The following is an 18,289-nucleotide window of genomic DNA, read 5'->3' as shown; positions in this document are numbered from 1 at the left end:
GGTAATAGGTCAGAGAGGAGGGTGGAGTGAATAGGTGGGAAGGGAGATAAGCAGGTAGGACAGGTCATGGGGATGGTGCTGAGCTGGAAGGTTGGAACTGGGGTAAGGTGAGGGGAGGGGAAATGAGGAAACCGGTGAAGTCCACATTGATGCCCTGGGGTTGAAGTGTTCTGAGGCGGAAGATGAGGCGTTCTTCCTCCAGGCGTCGGGTGGTGAGGGAGCGGCGGTGGAGGAGGCTCGGGACCTGCATGTCCTCGGCAGAGTGGGAGGGGGAGTTGAAATGTTGGGCCACGGGTGATGGGGTTGATTGGTGCGGGTGTCCCGGAGATGTTCCCTAAAGCGCTCTGTGAGGAAGCATCCAGTCTCCCCAATGTAGAGGAGACCGCATCGGGAGCAACGGATACAATAAATGACATTGGTGGATGTGCAGGTAAAACTTTGATGGATGCTCCTTTGGGGCCTTGGATGGAGATGAGGGAGGAGGTGTGGGCACAGGTTTTACAATTCCTGCGGTGGCAGGGGAGGGTGCCAGGATGGGAGGGTGGGTTATTGGGGGGTGTAGATCTGACCCGGGCTCTGTGCAGTTATGTCACCTCCCCTTCCCCCACTCTTGCTCTCCCTATTGGACTCAATCCATTGTGTACCACTCACCTGTCCTCAAAATGAAATCTGAACTTTCCCCTCCTTCATTATGGCTCAACTCCTATCTATAACTCTCTCACCTTGCTGTTGCCAAATACCTGTAGATTATTGTAACGTGCAGGTAGTGCACTGAGCCAGGCCTTAACTCTTTCAGACCCTTTGTACGCAACACAGGATATAGGCTCTGACTCAACCGGGGCCCAGGACAGGAATCACAGATTGCCACGCTGCTCCTTAGCCCTTACCCTGAGCCATGCACAATGAGACCCACGGCTCTGGTTATTGGATACTGAAGTCTCCCCCACTCCATCCCAACCACTTCCTGCTTTTCCAAAATGAGGAAAAAACATCATTTAGCCATGAGAACAGCGCCTAGCAAGACTCTGGCCTTTGCACATTGCTCTTTGCCCCTTTCAAGAGTGTCTCAGTCCTTTTTGATTGAGATTTTGTATCAATGCATCAACTGGAGCCATGATGTCAAAGAGCTTTTTTAATCTCTGGGGCCCGGTTTGAAACTTTGACATGGACTTAAACATCACCTTTGCCGCTAGTCACCAGCATGATCGGCAGTTCAGATATCCAGCTCTGTGTTTGCTAATTGCTTCACTCAATATTGTTCCAAAGTACACTTACTGGAGCTGTTCAAATCTAATGAGCCCATCTTCATTCATCGAGCAAAACCTCTCTCTATGCAAATGCACTTTGGAACACAGCATTGGAAACATAATGAGTCAGTACCTACATCCTGTGAACTGTCGTACTATGGATCTAGAATGGATTTTTATTCATTCACAGGATGTGGGTGTCACTGGCTAGGCCAGAGGACTGTTAGAGTCAACGACATTGCTGAGAGTTGGAGTCACACGTAGGTGTCATGGAAAAAATGTAGAGAATCACCAGGGGATGCAGAAAGTTCTTCAAGAAGTAGGTGGGTGGCACGGTGGCACAGTGGTTAGCACTGCTGCCTCACAGTGCCAGAGACCCGGGTTCAATTCCCGCCTCAGGCAACTGACTGTGTGGAGTTTGCACGTTCTCCCCGTGTCTGCGCGGGTTTCCTCCGGGTGCTCCGGTTTCCTCCCACAGTCCAAAGATGTGCAGGTCAGGTGAATTGGCCATACTAAATTGTCCATAGTGTTAGGTAAGGGATAAATGTAGGGGTATGGGTGGGTTGCGCTTCGGCGGGTCGGTGTGGACTTGTTGGGCCGAAGGGCCTGTTTCCACATTGTAAGTAATCTAATCTAGGTCTTTTATTTGCAAACAAAAAACTGTGACACTGAGAAAGCAGATTCTCAAATGCCCCCGACTCTTGGATAGGCACATGGAAGATACTAAAATGAAGGGTACGTCGGTTAGTTTGATCTTAGAGTTGGATAAAAGGTTGGCACAACATTTTTTTTATCATGTTTCTGTTAGCTTATCATCATGTTCAAGTATATTAATCAAAATACTTCACTCTAGCTACACAATAAACCAGTGGTGTTAGTTCCCATTATCTCTTTAGTTATACATTCTACTTAATGTTATTCTAATGTCACGGCTAGATATTTAGTGTCAACTTTTGCAACAATGGTCTTTCACTCCAGACCCTACTTAACATTTTCCTAATGTCCTGATTAGATATTTATTATCACCTCTGCTGCAGTGATCTTCCATTCCAGACTAACCTGTCATGATTAGATATTTAACTATTCCATCTATTACAATGGTCTCCTGTCTCAAGCCGACTCTCCTAACTATTAATTAGATGTTTAATGTCATGTCCCAAATATTTATGGTCCCAATTTTGTCATAATGACACTTAACAGGGAGACTACCTTTACTAACTGTTATCTCATCTCGCCATAGTGACCTTTCAGCCTCAACCTTACTCTGCTAATTGGTGTAAGAGCATTCCACTGTTCTTATCCCATCCTGCCTTCCACAGTCCACAGATTGCCAGTGGTCTTCATGCATTAACTCTTCCCCTGCTTTCATTTTCCATATAGGCCAGACCGGGCAAAGATGCCATTTTCTTTCCCCAATTCTACCATCTGTGACAGTGGGATTTGAACCCAGGGCCCCAGAACATTACCAGGGTCTTTGGATTAATAGCTTAGTGATAATACCACTAGGCCACTGTCTGATACTGATTGAGGCCAATAAACCGCGCCCACTATGAAAATGTCACAAGGACTTGGTGTGAGAGTGAAGTCGAATCTTATAGCAGATGGTCGTAAAGCTAGGTCCTCCCAGCAGTGGAGGATGCTAATGTTGACGCTTATTCTCAGAAACTGTAAAGTCGTTTCAAAGATGCAGTAACTATGACTCGTTTACTCAGCACTGTTTCTGTCATTAGTCCAGAAGGATCCTCACACACATTAGCCCTGAGAGAACGCACACTCAGAAGGATGGGATGGCAGCATACAGAACAAACAGAAAGTGGGATTTTACAGTTTACTGCAATTCTGTTCACATGTTTCACAAAAACTATGAAAATGGCATGTATAGTAGTATGTATATATGATATGTATAGTAGTTCGAGTGACCCAACAGTGATTAACCAGCTTGAAAAATAGAACATAGAACGGTCTGGCCCTCGATGTTGTGCCGACATTTTATCCTACTCTAAGATCAAACTGACCGACATACCCTTCATTTTACTATCATCCATGTGCCTATCCAAGAGTCGCTTAAACGTCCCTAATGTATCTGACTCTACTCCCACCGCTGGTAGTGCACATTCGCTATGTGAAGAACCTACCTCTGACATCTCCCCTAAACCTTCCTCTAATCATCTTAAAATTATGCCCCCTCGTGATAGCCATTTCCACCCTGGGAAAATGTCTCTGGCTATCCACTCTATTTATGCCTCTCATCATCTTGTACACCTCTATCAAGTCACCTCTCATACTTCTTCACTCCAATGAGAAAAGCCCTAGCTCCCTCAACCTTTCTTCAAAAGACCTGCCCTCCAATCCAGGTAGCTTCGTGGTAAATCTCCCAATGCACCCTCTCTAAACTTCCACATCCTTCCTATAATGAGGCAACCAGAACTGCACACAATATTCCAAGTGTGGTCTAACCAGGGCTCTATAGAGCTGCAGCATAACTTTGCAGCTCTTAAACTCAATACCTCTGCTAATGACAGCCAACACAAAATACGCCTTCTTAACAACCCTATCTAATGTCCCTTAGAGAAGGAAACTGCCATCTTTATCTGGTCTGGCTGACATGTGACTCCAGACCCACAGCAATGTGGTTGACTCTTAACTGCCCTCTGGGCAATTAGGGATGGGCAATAAATGTGGGCCTAGCCAGTGACACTCTCATCCTGTGAATTAACATACAAATAAACTTGGGTGGCAACTTTGAGGAACTTATGGACGTGGACCCCACGTTCCTCTATACTGCCAAGAAGCCTCCCTTTAACCCTGAAATCCGCATTCAAATTCGACCTTCCAAAATGAATCACTTCTCAGTGATCTGTATGACTCTCTAACAGAGAACTGAGGCGAGTTGACGATATGTTAATAATGGGGGAGTGTTACCTCTCCTGGATTAAACAACATGTTAAGGGCAGGAATAATGTGCAGGGGAAGTCATGGTCTATGATGAAGGATGAGAAAAGTTTATGGTCCTACAATCAGGGCTTCAAGAACCAGGATCACAGAGATACTAATCTCTGGATTCTTCCCAATGCCACTCACTTGCATGTGTAGCAGCTGATACATTCAACAGGTTCATCTGAGGCTGCAGAAACGCCTTAGAAAGGGTTGCTTCAGATTCCTGCAGTATTGGAGCCAGTTCGAGTGCAGGAAACACTAAGAATCCCTGCAGTGTGGGAGCAGGCCATTCCACACTGACCCTCTGAAGGGCATCCCACCCCATAATCCGGCATTTCCATGGCTAAACCACCTCGCCTGCACATTCCTTGATGCTATGGGACAAATTAGCATGGCCAGTCCGTCTAACCTGCACATCTTTGACGCTATGAGGCAGCAGTGCTAACCACTGAACCACTATGGGTGAGTTGCCTCAACAATAATATGAACAATGTCAAGATTAGAGTGGTGCTGGAAAAGCACAGCAGGTCAGGCAGCATCCAAGCAGCAGGAAAATCAACGTCTCGGGCAAAAGCCCTTCATCAGGAAAGCACCTGCAGTCCTCACTTTCGCCTAATGGTATGAACAATGTCTGCACTTAGAGCATAACTCATGGGGGAGTATTTGAATGAATTTGGCAGGTGGTAAGGAAGGAGGTATAACTGTCAGAAGGAAACAACGTTGAAATAAAGAGTTGTTCAGATGTTGGAGTGATAGTTGAGAAATATAAGGTGGATTGAAAGCATAGTGAATTAGGAGAAGGTGAGGACTGCAGATGCTGGAGATCAGAGTCAAAAGTGTGATGCTGGAAAAGCTTAGCCAGTCAGGCAGCATCCGCGGAGCAGGAGAATCAATGTTTCGAGCTTAAGCTCTTCATCAGGAATGTTCCGTCGACTCTCCTGCTCCTCGGATGCTGCCTGACCTGTTGTGCTTTTCCAGCACTGCACCTTTGACAGCGCAGTGGATCAGGTTTGTGAGCTGCAGGCACAAGTAACCACATGGAATTGATGCAGGGGGAGCAACAGAGATTAACTCAAAAAAAAGGGGGGGGGCAGTAAATATTCCTGGGCATAATTTATTCAGGAAAGAAAGGGCTGCAGAAGGCAGAGTGGCAGCATTGTTCAAAATCTGACAGGACTGGAAAGGAATTTACTGTTCTATACGGTTTCTGTCGATTCTGCCTTTGAACCTCCAGGGATGTTGTTAAGCTTCTGAATCCATGCTGTAAGCTGTGAAGTAATAGGAAGGAGATAAAGAAATACATTTGCAGGAGAATTGCTGAAAGATACAAGAGCTGTTGTCTTAATAGGAGCTTCAATTATCCTGACATGGGCTGGGTTAGTCACGGTACAAAATAGCAGAAGGACAGGGAGTCCACAAATGCCTCCAAAAGAGCTTTTTTGATCAATGTAGTTCCAGTCAAATGAAAGGAATACAGTGACTTGGAGACTGCAAGGACTGCAGATGTTGGAGGTCAGAGTCAATTGATGTGAAGCTGGAAAAGCACAGCAGGTCAGACAGCATTGGGCCATAACACTGACTTACTTCCCTGTTCCTTGTATTCTGTCTGACCTGCTGTGCTTTTCTAGCTCCACATCTATTGAAGGGAAAAGAGTGCTGCATTGGAATCCAAGACAAAGTGGGTCAAGAGAAACATGGTTTAGTAAGGGAGCATGTAGGAAACAGTGATCATATCATTCAGTCAGGGTCATAGAGTCACAGAGATATACAGCACAGAAACAGACCCTTCGGTCCAACTCATCCATGCCGACCATGAAATCCTAACCTAATCTAGTCGCATTTGCCAGCCCTTGGCCTATTTCCCTCCAAATCCTTCCTATTCATATACCCATCCAGGTGCCTTTTAAATGCTGTAATTGTACCAGCCTCCACCACTTCCTCTGGCAGCTCATTCCATACATACACCACCCTCTGTGAGAAAAAGTTGTCCCTTAGGTCCCTTTTATATCTTTGCCCTCTCACCCTAAACCTATGCTCTCGAGTTCTGTACTTTCCCATCCTAGGGAAAAGATCGTGTCTATTTACCCTATCCATGCCCCCCCATGATTTTATAATTCTTTATAATGTCACCCCTCAGCCTCCAATGCTCCAAGGAAAACAGCCCCAGCCTGTTCAGCCTCTCCCTATAGTTCAAATCCTCCAACCCTGGCAACATCCTTGTAAATCTTTTCTGAACCCTTTCAAGTTCCGATAGGAAGGAGACCAGAATTTCACACAATATTCCAAAAGTGGCCTAACCAATGTCCTGTTCAGCTGCAACGTGACCTCCCAACTCCTGTACTCAATACTCTTACCAATAAAATTAAAAATCACACAACACCAAGTTATAGTCCAACAGGTTTATTTGGAAGCACTAGCTTTTGGAGCGCTGCTCCTTCATCAGGTGATTGTGGAAAGCTAGTGCTTCCAAATAAATCTGTTGGACAATAACCTGGTGTTGTGTGAGTTTTAATTTTGTCCACTCCAGTCCAAAACCGGTGTCTCCAAATCCTAATCAATAAAGGAAAGTATACCAAATGCCTTCTTCACTATCTTACCTACCTGTGACTCCACTTTCAAGGAGCAATGAGTCTGCACTCCAAGGTCTCTTTGTTCAGCAACACTCCCTGAGACCTTACCATTAAGTATATAAGTCCTGCAAAGAAAACCTCAATTTCTTTAGTCATCCAGCATTCCCTATACCTACCAGATTTTCCTTTCACCCTAACAGGAATATACTGTCTCTGAACTCTTGTTATCTCATTTCTGAAGTCTTCCCATTTTCCAGCTGATCCTTTACCTGCGAACATCTGCCCCCAATTAGCTTTTGAAAGTTCTTGCCTAATACTGTCAAAATTAGCCTTCCTCCAATTTAGAACTTTAACTTTTAGACACCAGGCTTGAAGCATTAATTCTGTTTCTCTCTCCACAGATGCTGCCAGACCTGCTGAGTTTCCCTGGCACTCTGTTTTTGGATCATATCATTAAGTTTTTGATTCCCTACAGTGTGGAAACAGGCCCTTCGGCCCAACCAGTCCACACCGACTCTCTGAAGAGTAACCCATCCAGACCCATTTCCCTCTAACTAATGCACCTAAGACTATGAGCAGTTTAACATGGCCAATTCACCTGAGCTGCATGTCTTTGGACTGTGGGAGGAAACCCACGCGGACACAGGGAGAATGTGCAAACTCCACACAGACAGTCGCCCGAGGCTGGAATCGAACCTAGATCCCTGGCGCTGTGAGGCAGCAGTGCTAACCACTGAACCACCATGCCGCCCGTTTCGTGTAGTTATGGAAAATGACAAGAACCAATCAAATATGAAAGTTCTCAACTGAAAAGAAAAGGCAAACATCAGTGAGTAGAATGGAGCTCTGATCTAAATTGACTGGAATCAATGTTTGGCAAGGAAAATGGCAAGTGAGTGATGGGAGGCCTTCCAAGGAGATAGCACAGATACATAGCAGGCACTTGTCCTAAAGGGATACGAAGGGTTTCTTAAGATAAAGCTGTAAATAGTAAAGATATCAGATTAAAAATTATAAGGAAAGTGAACTAATGATAAATATTTGATTTCTGCTCTAGAGTGAACGAGCTGAAGCCTGAACGGCCAGATAGCCTCCTTCTGTCCTCAAGTGATATTTTTTATTCATTCATGGGAAGTAGGCATTACTGGTACAGAGCAACATGTACTGTCCATCCCTCATTACCCTTGAGAAGGTGATGGTGAGCCACCTTTCTGAACCACTGTGGTCCAAGTATTGTATCTAACCCCACAATGTTATCCTGGAGAGAGTTCCAGGAATTTGACCCAGTGATGGTGAGGGAACACTGATTGGCTCCACGCCAGGCCAAGGGACATTAGCAGTGACAGTGTTTCCCTGTATCTGCTGCCTTTGTCATTCCTGGTGGTAGAGGTTATGGGATTGCTGTCAAATTCAACTTCCCTCCAGGAAACAGTCCAGTGACGGCCCATATCTGTTACACAGCCTGACCTCCGAGGGTTCCAGCAGAGCCGGGGTACTCGACAGTGAAAGGTTTGCACCTCTACAGCACCTCTCACGGAACCGCGGCATGACCTAAAGTGCTTTAGAGCTAATGAAGTGCTTTAGAAATGTAATCATTGCAATGAAGGAAACACAGCTACCTATTTGTGTGCAGCATGCTCCCACAATCACCAATGTGATCGTGACCAAGACAACCTCGTGTCACTGATTGAGGGACAGTTATTGACCCAGGTCAATAAGCTGCGAAAAGTAGAGTCACAGGTAGACAGGCCAGTGAAGGAGGCTTTTGACACACTGCCCTTCATCAGTCAGGGCACTGAGTAGAGAAGTTGGGAAGTTATGTTGAAGTTGTATAGGACATTGGTGAGGTTTCATTTGGAGTATTGTTTTCCGTTTTGGATGTTATTAAACTGGAAAGAGTGTAGAAGAAATTTACAAGGATGTTGCCAGGACTCAAGGGTCTGAGTTATAGGGAGAGGTTGGACAAACTAGGACATTTTTCTTTAAAGTGTAGGAGACTGAGGGGGGATATTGTAGAGGTGTATAAGATCATGAGAGGCATGGATAGGGTGAATGCACTCAGTCTTTTTCCCAGGGTTGGGGAATCAAGGACTAGAGGGCATCAGTTTAAGGTAAGAGGGAAAGAATAAAAGGGAACCTGAGGGGCAAATCTTTTACCCATATGGAATGAGTTACCGACACAAGTGTTTGAGGTGGGTATATTAACAACATTTAAAAGGCATTTGAACAAATACATGGATAGGAAAAGATTAGAAGGATAAGGGCCAGGTGCAGGGAAATGGGGTTAGTGCAGATGGACACTTCGGTCAGTATGGACCAGTTTGGGCCAAAGGGCCTGTCTCCATGCTCTATGATTCAATGACCATTGAACCCTACTCTTCTTCAAAGACCTACCTGAGAGGGCAGACAGGTCTTCATGTTTCATCGACAGTGTTGTGTTCCCTTCGCACTGGCCTGAAGCATCAGCCTGGAGTGTGCACTGAATAGAGATATGCAAGTCTTGACAATGGGATTGAACCATAATCTTCCATTTGAAACCAGTAGCATCTGCTTGCCCAAGTGCTGCCACTGCAGGTCTTTGGTGCTATGATGATACTGTAGCTTTAAGAGGTGTGTTTTGTCCTGGCTTCTTTTGGAGAGAGATTAGTAGCAGGTGCTCAGCAGTCTATGAGAAGAACTTATGAAGCCTTGCAATTTTTTAAAAACTGGAACAATAGAAGCATCCTGAATGGGTGTGCTCATGTGCTCATGGACCAGGATTTTAGGTTTACTTTTCAGCAGCTGTTGCTAGGGTCTCAGCAGGATTGGAAGGAATCATTCCTGGATGCTACAGTCTCTCTCTCTCTCTCTCAGAATGGTCTTTTAAAGTTTTTTCCTCCTGGATTGGACGACTACATGTGAGACGATCTGACTTTGCCTTTTTGCCACGGGTCTGTTTATGGGATTTTACCATATTGGAACAATTAGTTAGTAATAGTTACAGTATCTATTATTTTGTTACGTTTTCCAATAGAGTTACATTATTTCAAGTTCATTTTTTGTTGTATTTTAACTATTGTGTTTGAATAAATTGTTTAATGTTAAGTTGATTGACAGTTGATCAAATTGCATCTGGAACACAACACCTGACCTTTATCCTTGAAATAAGAAAGAGCTAGGGTCTAGGCTACTTCCTGATATATTTTGAGGAGGTCTGGTCTGATCCATAACGATACCAACAGATGGCATCATGTATCAGTTTTAAAGCACAAAGCTATTCAGAATTAAGGTGGTTATGAGCCAGGGTTCAGATCAGTTCTAATGATCAGAATGATAAATGGTGGGAGGGAGGGACACTGTGCACTGCCTTCCTTTTGAGTAGGATTTAGTTTAATTCAGATAAATGTGAGGTGCTACATTTTGGTAGGCAAATCAGGGCAGTACCTTTTCACTTAATGGTAAGGTCCCGGGGGGTGTTGCTGAACAAAGAGACCTTGGAACGCAGGTTCATAGTTCCTTGCAAGTTGAGTTTCAAGTAAACATGGTAGTGAAGAAGATGTTTGGTACACTTGCCTTTATTGGTCAGGACACTGATTATAGGAGTTGGGAAGTCATGTTGCAGCTGTACAGGACATTGGTTAGGCCACTTTTGGAATACTGCATTCAATTCTGGTTTCCTTTCTATAGGAAGGATGTTGTGAAATTTGAAAGGGTTCAGAGAAGATTTACAAGGATGTTGCCAGGGTTGAAGGGTTTGAGCTGTAGGGAGGGGCTGGGGCTGTTTTCCCTGGAGCGTCAGAGACTGAGGAGTGACTCGATAGAGGTTTATAAAATCATGAGGGATATGGACAGGGTAAATAGACAAAGCCTTTTCCCTCAGGTATGGAAGTCCAAATCTAGTTTAGGGTGAGGGGGGAAAGATTTAAAAGGGACATAAGGAGCAATGTTTTCACACAGAGAGTGGTGTGTGTATGGAATGAGCTGCCAGAGGAAGTGGTGGAGGCTGGTACAATTACAACATTTAAAAGGCATCTGGATGGGGATATGAATAGGAAGGGTTTGGAGAGATATGGGCCGGGTGCTGGCAAATGGGACTAGATTAATTGAGGGTATCTGGTTGGCATGGTTGAGTTGGACCAAAGGGTCTGTGTCCATGCCGTACATCTCGATGACTCTATCCATGACCTGGGCATTACACAAAAAACACTGACTTCAATAGTTTGAAAGTCGACATAATGTTTCAAGAATGGGCAAAACTTCATTCTAACGACTAATGATCTGATAATGTGATATCCATGGGTCTGGAGTACAGGTCCATGCCAATGCTCTGAGGATCTGGATTCAAATGACACCAGTTGAATTTAAATGCACTTAATAAATCTTAAACCAATTGTAAATCAGTAACGGTGATCACATTAACTACCATTAACTGCTGTAAATGCAATATAAAGGGTTATGTATTTTCAGGGAGAGGTGGGCACCGCAGGGAGTGGAGTGTATTATTTCCCCCTCCAACTCTATTTTGATTTAGTCCCTGCCCTCCCCCTCACTGTTTGATCACACAGCATTGCCCTTTGATGCTTGTCACTGGCCACTTGGGTGTTTCCTTTCTTCCTGTTGATGGAAACTGAATAAAAATTTGTACGCCTGTTGCCTTTCACTGTATCTCACAGAAAAAATATATATAAAGGGTTATGTCTAACTGTGTGATAGACAGGAAGTGACAGGATATCACATGAGATTGCACTTCTCCTACAAGATGAAGCCAGAGTTTCTCAATTAAGTTAATGTTTTCTTTACTTCAGCAGACTCTAAATATTAAAACATGCTGAAGAAAGCTTTCACTTCACAGATACTGCCGGACCTGCTCGGTTTCTCCAGCAAGTTTTGTTTTTGTTCCTAATTTCCACGTTTCTTATTTTTATCTAAATATTCTAACTCGCACAAAAAGACCAAGAATTTTATAGTAAAATCTCATCTGGCTAACTCATATCCTTTAGGGAAGGAAATTGGTCACCTCTGATGAGGTGTCATCTAAACTTGAAACATTGGTTGCTCTCTCTCCACAGACGCTGCCTGACCCGCTGTGATCTCTAGCCTTTGTCGTTTTCAGTACAGATTCCAGTATCTGCAGTGACTTGCTCCCAAATGGGTCACCTTACTTGGTCTGGCCTATTGGTGATGTCACAGCCATAGCTTTGGGATTAATTGTCCTCAGAAAAGGCCTAATGAAGCACTTCCAAGGTCTCTCTGGAACCCAAAGTCCAATCGTGTCTCTTACACATGACGGATTACAATATATTTTAAAGAAGAGCCTCAGAGAGTTATTGATTGAATCCCAGTGTGAGCAGAGTCCATCCACATTGTGTCCCATCTACAAGACACACTGGAGTGTCTCACATTTGATGGCACCTTCTAATCACACAAACTTCAGCACCTCCGAGTACAGCAGATATGTGGGAGCACCACCACTTGCAAGTTCCCTTCCAAGGCATACAACATCCTGACTTGGAAATGTTATCGCTGTTCCTTCACTACCACTGGGCCAGAGCCCTGGAACTCTCTTCCTAAAAACATGACACATTCTTGAGGGGAGAGAGAGAGTCTTTCATATATCGGAATCGTTGCTTGTCACAGAGTGAATTACATCATAGAACAAGGCTATTTGGCCCATTGAAGACATGACAGCTCTCTGTGGAACAATCAGTCAGGCCTGTTCCTGTTGTCCTCCAGCTCCCTTTTAAAATCATTGATTTCTTACCCTTGTGGATGCGGGTACAGTTACAATGTTTAAAGATATTTGGATAAGTGAATGAATAGTAAAGTTTTGCAGTGATATGGGCCAGCAACAGGCAGGTGGGACTAGTTTAGTTTGGGATTACGTTTGGCATGGACTGGTTGGACCGAAAGGGTCTGTTCCCGTGCTGTATGACTCTGTGACTAGGCCACATTTTACATCATCTCTCGTAAACACAGGCTTTATCCCAATGTAACCTGAAAAGTACCCTACTGGAGATCTTGTCGAAAGTAGCCAAATAGTATATCATAAATAATCCAGGAGGCTCAAATCCCCATTGAAAATGTGACTGCAGCTAAAGATTGCACTCGGGGAGTTTTCGGTGTGCTGTGGAAATCTAATTTGTGACAAAGCTGCTCCTTTAACAAGATTATGTTGTCCTTAGATTTCTTTTTCAGGAGGTCATAAAAACACAGGTTCTGAAAAGTCTGGACTTGGATGGGTTTTCAGGCCTGTTTGTTTATAGCTAACAGATACTGCCTCAGGGAAAAGGCTTTCAATTTAAAAAAAAACACTTGTACAATGAAAGGGGAGTGGCCAGTTCTCCCAGCTCAGCTTCTCTCTGGTTTGGTTTGGCTGTTCAGTCAGTTTTAAAGCTACTGGACCCAAAGAAGCAGGTCCATGCTGACCCTCGCTCTCTCTGACATCTCTCCTGTAAGACCCTGTGTTTGATTTTACCTTTTGGTGCCAAGGGGTGCTCATGTGGATTGCCGCAAGTATTTGGAACAGCAGCATTAAGTTTAGATTAGATTAGATTAGATTAGATTACTTACAGTGTGGAAACAGGCCCTTCGGCCCAACAGGTCCACACCGACCCGCCGAAGCGCAACCCACCCATACCCCTACATTTACCCCTTACCTAACACTACGGGCAATTTAGCATGGCCAATTCACCTGACCTGCACATCTTTGGACTGTGGGAGGAAACCGGAGCACCCGGAGGAAACCCACGCAGACACGGGGAGAACTTGCAAACTCCACACAGTCAGTCGCCTGAGGCGGGAATTGAACCCGGGTCTCTGGCGCTGTGAGGCAGCAGTGCTAACCACTGTGCCACCGTGCCGCCCACGCACGGGATGATCTGTTGGGTTTTCGGAGAGGATAAGTTATTCTGTATTCTGATCTCTTTTATTTGTGCTTCACTTGGTAATCTTGTAAATAAATTCTGTTTTGTTTGAAACAAATTGGTTTGACCAGCTGCATCCCTCCTGGAATATCCACTGTACACCTGCTTAAAACAACTAGCAAGGTTAGGATCCGGCCTACTTTTCTGAAATGTTTTGAGGGGGTCTGGCCTGGTCCATCACAAAATGGGTTCACTGATACGTGGACCCTTTAATGCCAATGTGACTGAATGCCATGACGCTTAAACTGCAACAAAAGGATGGGCAGTAAATACCAGTTTTGCCAGTGCTGTCAATGTCCCTAGAATGAATAGGGAAAAAAGAAAAATCATCACTCAAATTAAACCTTTCAGTAGTTAAAGAAAGGATGCACCCCTTGGCTGTGGTGGGTCTTGAACCAGGGGATACAGTCTTGGAGTAAGAAGTTGGCCATTTAGGACTGAGATGAGGAGGAATTTCTTCATTCAGAAGGTGTTGAATCTCCATCATTTCTCTAGCTCAGAGGTTGTGGAAGCTCAGTCACTGAGTCTGGTCAAGACAGAGCCATTGATTTCTAGGTACAAATGAGATTTAAGGGTACGGTGAAGTAGATGGGTCAGCTGTGGTCTGCAATAGCAGAGAAGGCCCGAGGGGCTGAATGGCCTACTCCCATTCAGATATCCCAAAAAACGTAAGAACGTTGCACAGTCGCAATGATATGCACCTCATGGATTGGATCATGAACACAGTTCTGATTTTATTAGTTAGATGCTGTGGACAATAGACAGTGAAAAACTATAAATGCCCATTTTAGCCAACTGCAATGTACAATCACATTCATTGCAATCAATGAAATAACAGCCCCATATCCTGGTGAAGGTCATTGATCATCGGTACAGTCACGTTGCCAAGACTGTCCTCCCGCACATGTCACTCAGTGTTGCTTTCTCCGGAATGAACAGCCTAGACAAAACAGAAAGCAGAATGGTGACAAAATACTAGCGCACCACTGGTTGGGCCGAATGGCCTGCTTCTGTGCTGTAAATTTCTATGTAACTGTCGTAATCTCTGTCGAGATCTATATGTTCCTGTGAAGGTGAAGGGCAAGGTTGGCAGGAATGGGGAACTCTGGATGACAAGAGATATTGAGGCTTTGACCTGAAAAAGGAGGCACGTCTCAGGTACAGGCAGCTGGGATTAAAGGGAATCCCTGGAGTTATACAGGGAATACAGGAGTTTACTGAAGTAGGAAATCAGGAAGGCGAAAAGGGGGCACGAGATAGTCTTAGCTGAGCTTAGCTCAGGAGGGTGAATCCAAACAGGGACTTTCAGTATATTAAAGGAGATAGAGTAACTAGAGAGAATAGGACCCCTTAAGGATCAAACTGGACATAAATGTGTGTAGAACCGCAGGAGATGGGTGAGGTTCTCAATGAATATCTCTCCTCTGTGTTTACCGTGGAGCAAGACAGGAAGACTTGGGAACTTGGGGAACTTAGTGGTGATGTCTTGGGGACAGTCCATATCATAGTAGAAGAAGTGTTTTAGAATGTATTAGAATGCATGAAGGTGGATAAATCTCCTGGTCTGGACCAGGTATATCCAAGAAAACTTCATGTGCCTAGAGGAGAAATTGCGGGGGCCCTGGATGATGTTTTTGCATTTGCATTAACCACGGGTGAGGTCCCAGAAGACTAGAGGGTAGCGAATGTTGTGCCATTATTTAAGAAGGCCTACAAGGAAAAGCGTGGGAACAACAGACCAGTAAGTTTAACATCTGTGGTGGGTAAGTTACTTGAGAAGATTCTGAGAGATAAGATATACATGCATTTGGAAAGACAGGGTTTGATTAGGAGCAGTCAGCATGGCTTTGTAAGTGGGAGATCATTGCCTCACAAATTTGTTAGAGTTCTTTGATGAAGTGACCAGGAAGGTTGACGAGGACAGGCCGGTAGACATAGTCTACATGGATTTCAGTGAGGCCTTTGATAAGTAGGCTACTCTAGAAGATTAGATTGCACAGAATCCAGGGCGAGCTGGCAAATTGGATACATAATTGGCTCAATGCTAGGAAGCAGAGGGTAATAGTGGAAGGATGCTGTTGGACTGGAGGCCTGTGACTGACGGTGTCCCTCAGGGGTTGGTGCTGGGCGCATTGCCGTTTATTATTCATATCAATGATTTCGATGAAAATCTAGAAGGAATGATTAGTACGTTTGCTGATGGCACTAAAATAGGTGGTGTCATGGACAGTGAGGAAGGTTATCAGAAATTGCAGCAGGACCTTGATCAGCTGGGGGAGTGGGCCAAGAAATGGCAAATGGAGTTTAATAGATAAGTGTGAGGTCTTGCATTTAGGAAAGCCTAAACAAGATAGGAGTTTCATGGTGAATGGTAGGGCCTTAAGGAATATAGTGAAACAGAGGGATCTTGGCGTTCAGGTTCACAGTTCTCTGAAAGTGGGGTCACAGGTGGACAAGGCAGTGAAGAAGGCTTTTGGCACACTGGCCTTCATCAGTCAGGGTATTGAGTATAGACGTTGGGAAGTTATGTTGCAGTTACACAGGACATTGGTAAGGCCATACTTGGGGTATTGTGTTCAGTTTTGGTCAACTTGTTATAGGAAGGATGTTATTAAACTGGAAAAAGTGCAGAAGAAATTCACAAGGATGTTGCCAGGACTCGCTGGTCTGAGTTACAGGGAGAGGTTGGACAAGCAAGGACATTTTTCTTTAGAACATAGGCGAATCATAGGCACGGGAATCATGGAGGCCGGGCCACCACAGAGATACTGAGACTGGGTCAATACGGGGTCACAGAGACTGGGTCAATACAGGGTCACAGAGACCGGGTCAGCACGGGGTCACAGAAACCAGGTCAGCACGGAGTCTTGGAGACCGGGTCAGCACAGAGACACTGAGACTGGGTCAGCACGGGGTCACAGAGACCGGGTCTGCACGGGGTCACAGAGACCGGGTCTGCACGGGGTCACAGAGACCGGGTCTGCACGGGGTCACAGAGACCGGGTCTGCACGGGGTCACAGAGACCGGGTCGGCAGGGAGTCACAGAGACCGGGTCAGCACGGGGAAACAGACACTGGGTCTGCACGGTGTCACAGAGACCGGGTCAGCACGGGGTCACAGAGACCGGGTCAGCACGGGGAAACAGACACTGGGTCTGCACGGTGTCACAGAGACCGGGTCAGCACGGGGTCACAGAGACCGGGTCAGCACGGGGAAACAGACACTGGGTCTGCACGGGGTCACGGAGACCGGGTCAGCACGGGAACACAGAGACCGGGTCAGCACGGGGACACAGACACCGGGTCAGCACGGGGACACAGACACCGGGTCAGCACTGGGTCACAGAGACCGGGTCAGCACGGGGTCACAGAGACCGGGTCAGCAGAGAGTCACAGAGACCGGGTCAGCACGGGGAAACAGACACTGGGTCTGCACGGTGTCACAGAGACCGGATCAGCACGGGGTCACAGAGACCGGGTCAGCACGGGGTCACAGAGACCAGGTCAGCACGGGGACACAGAGACCGGTTCAGCACGGGGTCACAGAGACCGGGTCTGCACGGGGTCACAGAGACCGGGTCAGCAGAGAGTCACAGAGACCGGGTCAGCACGGGGAAACAGACACTGGGTCTGCACGGTGTCACAGAGACCGGTTCAGCACGGGGAAACAGACACTGGCTCTGCACGGTGTCACAGAGACCGGGTCAGCACGGGGTCACAGAGACCGGGTCAGCACGGGGACACAGACACTGGGTCTGCACGGGGTCACGGAGACCGGGTCAGCACGGGAACACAGACACCGGGTCATCACGGGAACACAGACACCGGGTCAGCACGGGAACACAGACACCGGGTCAGCACGGGAACACAGACACCGGATCAGCACGGGAACACAGACACCGGGTCAGCACGGGGACACAGACACCGGGTCAGCACGGGGACACAGACACCGGGTCAGCACGGGGACACAGACACCGGTTCAGCACGGGGACACAGAGACCGGTTCAGCACGGGGACACAGAGACCGGTTCAGCACTGGGTCACAGAGACTGGGTCAACACGGGGTCACGGAGACCGGGTCAGCATGGGGACACAGAGACCGGGTCAGCATGAGGACACAGAGACCAGGACAGCACGGGGACACAGAGACCGGGTCAGCACGGGGACACAGAGACCAGGTCAGCACGGGGACACAGAGACCGGGTCAGCACGGGGACACAGAGACCGGATCTGCACGGGGACACAGAGACCGGGTCAGCACGGGGACACAGAGACCGGGTCAGCACGGGGACACAGAGACCGGGTCAGCACGGGGACACGGAGACCGGGTCTGCACGGGGACACAGAGACCAGGTCAGCACAGGGACACAGAGACCAGGTCAGCACGGGGTCACGGAGACCGGGTCAATATGAGGACAAAGAGACTGGGTCAACATGAGGACACAGAGACCGGGTCAGCACGGGGTCACAGAGTCCGGGTCAACATGAGGATACAGAGACTGGGTCAGCACGGGGTCACAGAGACCGGGTCAACATGAGGACACAGAGACTGGGTCAGCAAAGGGACACGGAGACCGGGTCAGCACGGGGACACGGAGACTGGGTCAGCACGGGGACACGGAGACTGGGTCGG

The 18,289-nt window shown here is 46.6% G+C and overlaps 1 protein-coding gene across 1 annotated transcript in view; it reads right to left on the bottom strand.

Moving 5' to 3' along the window:
- Positions 1 to 14,365: 14,365 nt before the first annotated feature.
- LOC122542625 (small ribosomal subunit protein eS27) overlaps positions 14,366 to 18,289 on the bottom strand; it is a 43,251-nt gene continuing 39,327 nt past the window's right edge. Inside the window, exon 4 of the mRNA XM_043680604.2 lies at positions 14,366 to 14,596. Within this exon, the coding sequence (XP_043536539.1) occupies positions 14,568 to 14,596 (29 nt within the window). The 3' untranslated portion in view covers positions 14,366 to 14,567. The remainder of the gene's footprint in view (positions 14,597 to 18,289) is intronic.

Source organism: Chiloscyllium plagiosum, unplaced genomic scaffold, assembly GCF_037043375.1.
Source record: "Chiloscyllium plagiosum isolate Xiang-an unplaced genomic scaffold, Cpla_swu_hap1 HiC_scaffold_42, whole genome shotgun sequence".
NCBI classification, from domain to species: Eukaryota; Metazoa; Chordata; class Chondrichthyes; order Orectolobiformes; family Hemiscylliidae; genus Chiloscyllium; species Chiloscyllium plagiosum.
The sequence above is the reverse complement of the archived record's forward strand: the minus strand, read 5'-3'. Positions and strand labels throughout refer to the sequence as shown.